At 38.2% G+C, this 10,751-nt stretch overlaps 1 protein-coding gene across 1 annotated transcript; it reads left to right on the top strand.

Moving 5' to 3' along the window:
• The first annotated feature begins 795 nt into the window (after positions 1-795).
• LOC131435511 (uncharacterized) lies at positions 796-9,827 on the top strand. Its single transcript, XM_058603533.1, has 2 exons — positions 796-1,297; positions 8,546-9,827. Exons 1-2 carry the CDS (start codon positions 1,015-1,017, stop codon positions 9,472-9,474), a joined length of 1,212 nt encoding a protein of 403 aa, XP_058459516.1. The 5' UTR covers positions 796-1,014; the 3' UTR covers positions 9,475-9,827.
• The last annotated feature ends 924 nt before the right edge of the window (positions 9,828-10,751 follow it).

Below are 10,751 nucleotides of genomic sequence, written 5' to 3'. Positions count from 1 at the left end.
CTCCATTCAGGATACTGTGGTCAGTTAAGTGCTATGACGCCTGGTAGTTTAAGTCAACCATTAGAAGGCAGAATTTGTGATTCGCTGAAGCTTATCCCATCCAGTGAACACTTCAATTTCCGGACTTAAATAAAGAAATTGTTTTAAAGCTTCCTGAAAACACTCGGCTATTTCCTTCTGAGTTAACTGAACTCAAATTGTATTCAACTGCAGTAATTATGGACCATTTAAAACCACAGTAGCATTGATTTGAAAACTTATCCAAGCCATCAGCACTTGGGCCACCTGTTGGACTAAGTGCTACATCGTTACATGAGTTGTAACACAAAATATACCAAACGCTGACGGTGTACCAGCTCAATTCCTCTATGTGCACTTTGCAGCTATTTCTTTGTCCCGCCTTCAGCGCGCGGTGTTTCATCAAATCCATTAGCATCTTCACGCAATCCTGTTTCTCTCGCATCAATTTGCGCATCGTTCAGTGCATCGTTTAAAATAGAAGCAGATTTCTTGCACGATATGCGAAACTAAATAAACATAAACTAATACCTAGGACTACTACTGCACTGCTCGGCACATACCGCAACCACCAATCATTGCGTAATACACCACAATCAACGGCGCGTGTCATCAGTTTGCATCTTTAGTTTGAGTACTGCATTTTTCGCCTTTAATTGTTGCAACATGCGATGCATACCAATCACAGGCCTTAGACAGGCTGCCCGTTTGCAAAAGAAAATCGCTTTTCCTTCGACGGTTTCATTGATTGCAGCAGATTTTCCAATTTAGTCCGATCAGTAATCCTAACCAGATCAGATCGCTGTCTCGTACTGTGATTAATGCTTTAGTTTTTGTTGTGAAGTGCCTTTTGCCTCCGAAAAAAGAGAATGTCACGGTCGTGGTGGAAGCGGAGAGCGTTCCTATGACGGCAGAATAAGTGAACTTTGTTGCTATATTGACTGCTCTTGTGAAAACAATTTATCCTTTCGGAAATACAAGATTAGAACCGTAAGCATGAAATGTTCCCGGAGCGAGGGAGCTCTTGCAGCTCTGGTGTTACTGTCAGTGTTAAGTGCAATCAACGGTGGCATAGTATCCTATCTGGATGTCCTGAATAGGGTGTCCAATGTGAAAAGTGACTTAAGGACAAATCTGCGCACAATTCGAGAGTTGGCCATTCAGAATGGTATGATAAAGCAGACAAATGGAAGTGCTACATCCGGATCGAGTTCCAGGGGACAACTGCTCATGGGGATCGGTGATAAGCCGGATTCGTTACCAACGGTATTAGGAGAAGGTTTGTTCCTGTTCTTGGATGCTTTCAATAGTTCGTTAGTAAGATGCAGTGCACATTCGTAGAAAATAATTAGTTGTACACATTTCATATAGTTTTTTTTTATTTATGCTATCGCCAGTGGGAGGATCGAGCGTACACCTGCTTGCTTACGCGTAGTAGGCTAGTTTTACTACAGTGGTGCCGTAAACTGGTGAAACGTTAAGAGTGTTGTTCGACTTTTCTGGTCACGCTTGTCGGACAAACGAACCTAGCTGGCGTTCGTTGTATGTTTGAGAGCGCTAACAGCTTCCACGATCAGATCCACGGATGTGCACGTGGAATTAGAAACTATTAATGAAATCTGATGCATTCGTGGTTGCATTTGAGAAATTCAGATCAACGCCTAATACTAAACCAACATAGAGAAAGCTTGCGTGATTCATGTTTGATTGGAGATCGTTGCATTGCATTATAGTTCTCCTGATTCCACCCCCGGTAGGGAAAACGAATGCAGCGATTCGAACAGCCTTCACAACGCTGAACTGAAATGAAATAAAGAAAATAAATTTTAAACAAGGTTTTCAAAATTAAAACCTTTTAAACTGATTGTAATTGCACAAGGTAAAAACCTAAAACCTAAATTATTTCAGTTGATTCTTTGAAATGCTCAATTAATGATGTCTGACTGGTAGAAGGCAATGGGGCTTCCAACTTACTCATTTGTATGGCAGGGGACTCAAAGCAAGCCATGCCAAAAAAAGAGAACGTAATAAAGTTGATTACACCAAACAACAAGCAACAATTCGAAAATTATGCTAATGAGATCGCCTCCCCAAATTTCACCCGCTCGGACCAAACATCAACGGCAGCGTTTTCTAAAACAGCTCTTATCGTGAACCCATCGCATCAACCACTCGGCTGCCCCCAAATAAATGTATTTTTGCATAACAAATTTGGCAGACTTACGGCGTGCGGCCGGCAGGCTTCCAAGAGCTGTTATCGATGAACGAACAAACTAGCCTCTTAATCGGCGATGGATTGCATTAAGCTCGCAATTTGCTAGTGCGGCATGGAGGAGCCCCGGCACCTGCCTTTTTTTTCTCTCTGTGCTTGAACCGAGGTTAATTGGCTGCTTCCGATAGGCGCAGAAAATTGATATTTTCGGTTCGATCGCAATTAATTAGTTGCGTGAAAATTGTGTACCGATGTGTAATAGAGAAATATAAACTTATATCCGTAATCGATGATCCGATCTTCCGTGTGTTTATTACTGAATTAGTTAGTGTTCAAATTTTGTTGAGTAATATAACTCATCCCGAAAAAACTATTTCCATCCAATTTTACAGATTATTCTTCCTCATAAACTGCTTGACAGACGTAAAGTTTAGCATTACGGGTTAGCACTTACTGAATACCGGTTCCAGTGCAACCCAAAAACCCCTGAATAACTACTGTCTGTAAACAGGCAGAAGGTCGTCTCTAAATTTTGTTCTTTCGGCACTTCAATAAATTCGGTGCAAAAAGTGTTTTGCAGAGAGCATTAACTTTACGTCTGCAAGCAGTTAATGTTGAACTCGATGGTTCAACATAAACTGCCAATGCACTGATAACTCGAAGACGAAATATGAAAATAAGTAAATAAAGTTATGTCTGCTTAGAACACACCGATACCCATGTGATATCAAAACTCCTAAATAACTAATTATTTAGCATTATCATTACAATGTATGTACATATAACAATGTGAATAGTAAAATACAAATCAGATGAAAAATGATGCGTAACAGCAGTGCACGAAAAATTTGCGTACCAATCGAGTTCTACATTAGTTTATAAGTCCTGAGATCTTCACAAGGCTCTTTTACATTGGAACCATTACACTGTGGCCAATTACTATGCGGATTCTAGCATTATTTTTCATGCTTTTATGCGGATTTCCGAAGTTATGCCGATTTCTGTAGTTATGTGGTTTTTGTGTGTATTTTTATTGCAAATTTTTTCTTGCTTTTTTATTCAAGTGGTGCGTGTCTCCTGCACAAAAATACTTCACCACAAAAATCTTTTCTACACGGATTTCTGAAGTCAAAGCAAAGCAAAGACAGGCTTCGAAGCCGACTCGTAAGTGTACAGGACTTCGACCGGTGCTACTATCGCACGGACACACTAAAAATTCTTCCAAAGTCAGAACTCGAACCTACGACATCGGGCTTGTTAAAATAGAGCCCTGTGAGATTTCCGATGTTAAGTGATTTTTATGCGGTTTCTTTTAATGCTGTACATATTTCTCCCATAAAGATAATTTCAGGATGTCGTATGATTCTAATAACCGATAGTAGTGTGGAAACACAATCTTTTATCACAACGGCTACAGTGAAAACTGCATGTGCTATATTAAAAGAGTCCTAGCGTGTTGGGAATCCGTCTATAGTTCTCAAAACAGTGCACTGAAAGTCTACTGACGCCATTGACTTTCACTCTGAAATATTCCGCAATTCGTGAATCAAATCATTTATCGTTTTTGTTTTTAAAAAACGTATTAGTAGTAAGATGAAACTTTTAATTTTAATTTTAAATTTCATATAATGTAATAAATCAGTTGTCAAAAAATAAACTCAGTTAATTCTGGGATGATTCAATTGTTGTGTCGTGAAAACGCCTTTTCAAAATTTACCCGGTGAAAGCGTGATAAGTTTTTAATCGTGAATATCTCTTGCTGTATCTAACGTATCAACATAATTTTTGTTACATACCATCGGAAATATGATCATCAATTTATGGTAACAGTTTCATTTTTATGACAAAAAATTCAAAATTAAAGTTTTTGAATTGTTTGGCTCCAAATGTTATCTAAAGAACTATAAAGATAGCTTCTTCGCAAATCGGAGATAAAAATCCTTAGTTTAGTGCAACTCTAGAATAATTTGATTGGCTTTGTGCACTTTTCGCACCTAACGAGTTCGAATAAAGCTAGCATTTGACTGCTTCGCGTTCGAGAAAAAAGCACTGTTTAATAGCATAGAGGATTCCGCAATTAGGCCCTTCTAAATGCCAGAAATGACTCCCGTATAGTTTCTTTCACTGAAATATGTAAATCCGAAATAAAATAATCGATAAAAAATTTCTAAGTACACTGAAGTCTTTTTTTATGCGAGTTTACGTACCGCATAAAAAAAATCGCATAACTCTGAAACTTCGCAAAAAAACCGTATAACTCTGAAACTTCGCATAAAAAAGGACCTTAGTGTATTACTTCACCCGGGTTGGCGATTCAATGCATAGGGCACTGGTCTTACAAACCAGTTGTCGTATGTTCGAGCCCCGACCTGGAAGGATTCCTAGTGTCAGTAGGATCGTAGCACCAGCCATGCAATGGTTCTGTACATTCCGAATCTGCTTCGAAGTCTGTTGAAACAGAAGGTCAAATTCCACTACAGGAATGTAATACCAAGGCTTTGCTTTGTATTACTTTGTGGCCGTTGGGACCGCCTAATTGTGAGGAAGCTACAATCAAAATCACGTAAAAAGCAATTTCCTAATAAAAAATTGGTTTAATATGGAATCAATCGGCGCTGTGAGCATTTCTGCTGCGGGACGTTCGCAGAGACAGTTTTTTTTTCAAACAAGAACGATCACGTCTTCCTGCCGCTGGTCGATTGCATTGGAGCAAAATACAACGAAAAGTGGACAACGATAGGGAAAATGACACTTCTAATGACTCCAAATGATATCTAAATAACTGTAAAGATTGATTCTTTGCAAATCGAAGATGAAAATCATCAATTTAGTGCAAATCTAAAAGAATTTGAATATCTTTATGTTTTCGCTGTGCAAAATTCGCACCAGACGAGTGCGAAAGCCAGCTTTTGACTACTTCGCGTTCGATAAAAATGCTTCGAACAGTGTTTAATATCGTAGAGAATTTCACAATTTAGCTCTTGTGAATGCCAGAAATGAATTCCATAGATCCGATTTTGATAGTTTCATACACTAAAATATGCAAATCCGAAATGAAATAATTGACATTGAAATTCTGCATGTTGCTATTTTTCTTACTCTCATTTCTTCCGCGTTATTGAATTGTGTTGTAGGAAATATTTGTCTCCAATTAGTATTAATGCATTGTTACAATTGTGGAAGTGAAGCAGTGAAAGTTAAAAAATTCTTACAAATAACAAATACAAACGATTATCATTTTCATTCGTGTCCACGTCCTCCAGTTATATCTGTGACAGTACTCACAGTCCATTTGTTTATTCATATAACGTCATATATTCCAGATATAATTGGTAGAGAAAAACTGTGAAACTGTCGAAGACGTTCACTATCAACAACAAATTAAAGATGTGAGGCATACTTTTTTCCACATAAAAATCTTTACTAAATATAGCAAGAATGTGAGATTAAAATTGACTACAGTGCATTTGTTGATTTATTTGATTTGATAACAATAAATGTAAAATGATTTATCAGTTCAAAAATAAAACATTTAAACCGTATATTAAATCCTAAACATTTGTCAATTCATAAGTTCTGATTCATGTTTCTCTCACTGGTCCTTCCTTTTGAAATACAACCGTCCGTTGGCAACATGTTCACTAATGCGTGCAAACGAACTGTTTCCCTACATCACTACTAGCTAAATAAAAACAGACGTACGGGTGTGTGTAAATAACTTTAGGAATTCTTTCTTAAGCCCTGAACTCAAGTTGTAGGTGGGAACGCATGGTATTTAGTTCTAAGGGGATGTGATATATGATTTTAGAACTAAATATCATGGGTCTCAAGCGGATGATAATTTGATGGAGACGCATGGTTTTTCGACTAATTTATTTTAAGTCTGATATCATACCCGTCCACATTTTTAAAAAATCTGAAAAAAAATACAGCGTGATATACTCTTAAATGATTTCTTTTTGATGTAAAATCTAAGTTGGTACCAAAATTGTAAATGCGCATAAAAAAATCGAAAATTTTGAACCTTTTTTTTCACATGAAATACATTATGAAAAATTCTGAAAAAATGTCAAAAAGATTTCCCATGATTCCTAAAATATTCTTGTTTTTGGTAAACTTTTTTTGCTAAAAAGGTTTTTGAAAAATTTAAATAAAATGAAAATCAGAAGAACCACCCTAACTCCACAAAAATGACTGTTAAAGGGTTAAAATTTAGGGAAAATAATCTCCAACACAAACCTATTCAAACAGCTTTTATTAATTTTAATTCGGTTTGGGGGCAGTTTTAATATGCAATTACGGCTACACCCTTTATTAGGAGTAGCCCTGTTTGTTACATTTCTAGGAGTGTAGATAACGCAGACCTGTCTAATAAAACTGTCCTTGTTATTATCTAATATATGAACGAAATTCAACAATAGCACATGAGATCGTAACGTTTCGGGTTGGTGGTTCAATGTAGGTATAGAGCAAGCCAGTTGTATTATGTTCAAGCCCCGATCGGGAAGGATCCTTAGTGACAGTAGTAGTAGTAGTAGTAGTGTGAATCTACTGCGAAGTCTGTTGAAACAGAATATCAAGTTCCACAAAAGGAATGTAATACCGGTTCAGGGTCATTTAGCCGAAAGCCATTTCGCCGAAAGCCGTTTCGCCGAAAGCCGTTTAACCGAATGGCATTTCGTCGAAAATCATTTCGCTGAAAGTCATTTCGCTGAAAGTCATTTCGCTGAAAGTCATTTCGCAGAAAGGGTCATTTCGCCGAATTCTTCATTAGTCTTGATATCGTGATTGGAATTGATAAAATAAAAACAAAAAAAAACAATTATTTTAACTCCCGTTTTGTTGACCTACAATCCTACCCCCGGAATGATCCAGGGACTTGAATCATTTTTGTGGGTTTATTCATGATCCTCAGAGCGGAATTCCCAAAAAAACTTGTTGACTTTATTAGTGCACCTATCAGGCAATTGTTTGCGATATTTTCTGATAACTGAGTGCAAATAAAAAAATATCTAATGCTAACTAACTGGAGCAAAGAAACCTAGGTTTGAGTAGAACGGGTAAATGAGTCGGTTACAGGTTTGTATGCAAGAGGCCGACGGCGTGTCGGCGGGAAAATCTGCTGGCGTCGCCTCGGCGGCTTTGTGTCGTCGAACCATCTTAGCTTCGGTTATGTGGAGATATAAAAACAAATATGTATTTTTGATAAATAGCCAGTTTCCAGAATTTGCAGTTTCCTAATAAATAATGTTATGTATTCAAAATTACCCTTTCGTAAAAAATGGCCGTTTCGGAGAAATGGCCCTTTCGGCGAAATGACCCTTTTGGCGAAATGACCCATTCGGCGAAACGACTTTCGGCGAAATGGCATTCGGCGAAACGACTTTCGGCGAAATAGCCCGTTCCCTGTAATACCAACTCTTTGCTATATGAGATCGTAAAACTTTTTATTTGATCTTAAGTTTATAAATGTAGGATCAGCCATCTTTGAAAAACCAACATGTTGATAAGTAAATCAATAGCCAAATCATACTTCAGCTCAGCTCAGTTCAGCTCAGCTTAGGAAGAAACGAATTTTAGACACTGCAGATGTACTCATCACGGGGGGGATCACCGATACGATGTTCTCCTTTCCGTAGATATCCGCTTCAATGCTTCCCAATACTCGTCCTCATATTTCAAAGTACCCCATAACGTATGCGTTGATATCTTATCATATATCTGATTCGATTCTCAAGGGCGTTTTCTCCGTTTGTAAGCTGTTTGATCACCTTCGTTGAGAGCTGGATTTTGTTTCAGGGATTTCAGAAGAATTATATCCGAAGAGCTTATGATTAGGTTAAATGGTAAATGTATAGATAATTTTCAAACGAATATAAATCAATTAGAACATCTCCAACTGTTCTGTTCAGATTGTTAAATAACTTATTTAAAAAAATGACTTTCAGTAATTATTGAAGTACGTGACTTCCACACACTCCGATTCAAATTAAATGCTGGCTGTTGCAATTGAATTTTGTCTAAATCCAACTTCCAGCGCAGATTAGTTGAAATTGCATGAGTTTTTTGGGGAATGAACTCGATGATTAGGTGACGGAACTCAAATGATTGATGTTTATTTTAGCATCCAAACAAATGATGATTTGCGAACCAAAAGTTGGATTTAAAAATAACCATATTCAGTGCAATTTCATCGTGTACCGATCAATATCGGAATGACAGTCAAACCTTGGTGGTTTTTCCTCTGCCACGAGGCATAACCAACACAAACACAATAATCACAATCATAATCTTCATCTTCTGTTTTAATTTCAGGCCGTAAAAAGGAAGACAGCAACGACGGCATCGTCAAAGCCGACGGAGATGAAGGCGATTTTGTTGATTTTGATCTCGGTGAATCAAACGAAAATTTGGACCCCGCAAAAAAGGGACGTGGTCGCAGGAAGCGATTGAAAAGAAGAGGTTGGAGGAAGGCAATGAAAAAGGCACTTCCGATCATACTAGTCATCATGGCGCTGAAGGCGGTCATGCTGCACTTCGTACTGAAAGCACTAGTTCTGGCCACGGGATTGTCACTACTGTTGAGCAAGAAATCCTTGCTGGTGTCACTGTTAATCGCGTTGAAACTCATGGTATCCCATCCGCACAGTAGCGATAAAAGCGAGAGTAACAAACTGGAAGTGGTTCACATTCCCATTCGTAAAGAAACAGGCTTCAACAAGAAAATCCAGCTAGCAAAGGTTCGAACAAAGGGCAAAATCAAAATAATCGTAACAACACCAAAACCACCCGGCTACAAACATTACTCCACAGGACATCAAATAAAGCATACCCATCAGCAGATGGCAGATTTCGGAGGAAAATATATTCCACTGGGCTACGAAACCAACAATTACCTGTTTGACGTAACAACGCCGACACCGAGCTATCTGGACGCCTTGCCGGAAACGACCGATCATGACAACTACTTCGACGTGAATGATCTGCAGTTTGCCCGGCGCGATGGCTGGGATGGATGGACAGGGTGGAACCGGGGTGACAACGGTGATCCCTACAGTGCGTATGACCTGGACAGACAACCGAGCGAATACCGGAGTCAAAACTACGAACAGGACTACCCCAGCATCAACGGGCACGGAGGGTTCAACCAGGCGAACAAATGGCTCACGGGCGATCAACCGGACTACAAGCAACGGAATTTAAGCCAAATGAAGTACAGAAGAAAACCATTCGAAAGTTCTTAGTTTTATAATAAATTGATTGAGTTGAAATCAACAGTAGGGGAAATACAAATAAAATTTACCATAGGGCACTAGCATTTAGTACTGTTGATCTATTTATATTTCGTTAACAATAATTCTTATTATAGTATGCACCATAGCGAAATGCACGAATTTTCAACAATAAGGTAATGGTTTGGTATGCATTGTTGACGATTATTGAGTACTGTAATTAAAGTGATGTATTTGGCATGTTCTCTCTAAATTCAATCAAAATTTTCGATTAACTATATAACGATATTGTGGACTGTACAAATAATTGGGCTGATCTTATTACCTACCTTAAAATACACACTGACAAAAAAAAGTCATTAAAAACCAATTTTCGACCACTGTGAACAATACATCGCGGAAACTCAACACGGATTCATGCCGAAACGCTCCACTGCTACTAATTTTCTATCTTTTACGACGTATATAATGGGTGCTATGTCTAATGGCATCCAAACGGGTGCTATTTACACGGATCTCTCCGCAGCTTTTGACAAAATCAATCATGCTATCACGATCAGAGCCAAAAATTGTCACGCATTCTTAATGAAAGAATCCAATCCAACAGCCTCATTTTCAATATTTTACTGACTCATTCGTGAATGACCGACACCAGAACAAACGAAGAGAGATGAAGCATTCTCGTTTCTCATTGAAACAAGAGAGAGTATAATTGCCAACGTCACTTTTTCCTCTATGACAAAACGAAACCAAACTAACGTCTGCAGGGAGCATCAGCAGAATTTCAATTCTCATGCTTTCATCGATGTATTGAAAATCTGTGACGCTTGGCTATAAAGAGTGACTAAAATATGACCAATCGAAGTAATTACATCCCAGAACCTCTTTGGAAACCAAAACTACTACAAATTCGAGCACCAACAGGTAAAAGTTATTGTGAAACCTTTTTCTGTCATTTTCGATTCTTTGGTTGAATATCGACACTGCATACAATGGGATTTTCACTAAAAACTGCAAATGACTGAAAGAGCAAATGACAGAAAAAAAACATAATTTTGAAACTACTGTCCCGCTTATGTCATCGACTGGACATGAATTTCGTTCTCATAGTTTGCAAGCGAAGCTGAGAGTGACAGTAATTTCTTGTCATTTTCGTCTATTTTTAGTCTAATAAAATGACTTTTATTAGTTCTGATCACAATCGCCAAACTGGATAGGCTGGGTTTCGGTTCCAGTATTCTTCGATGGATGCGATCCTGTCTCTACAATCGACGGCTGGCTGTTAAAAT

The sequence above is a fragment of the Malaya genurostris genome, chromosome 1 (genome assembly GCF_030247185.1).
Source record: "Malaya genurostris strain Urasoe2022 chromosome 1, Malgen_1.1, whole genome shotgun sequence".
NCBI lineage: Eukaryota > Metazoa > Arthropoda > Insecta > Diptera > Culicidae > Malaya > Malaya genurostris.
The sequence above is the reverse complement of the archived record's forward strand: the minus strand, read 5'-3'. Positions and strand labels throughout refer to the sequence as shown.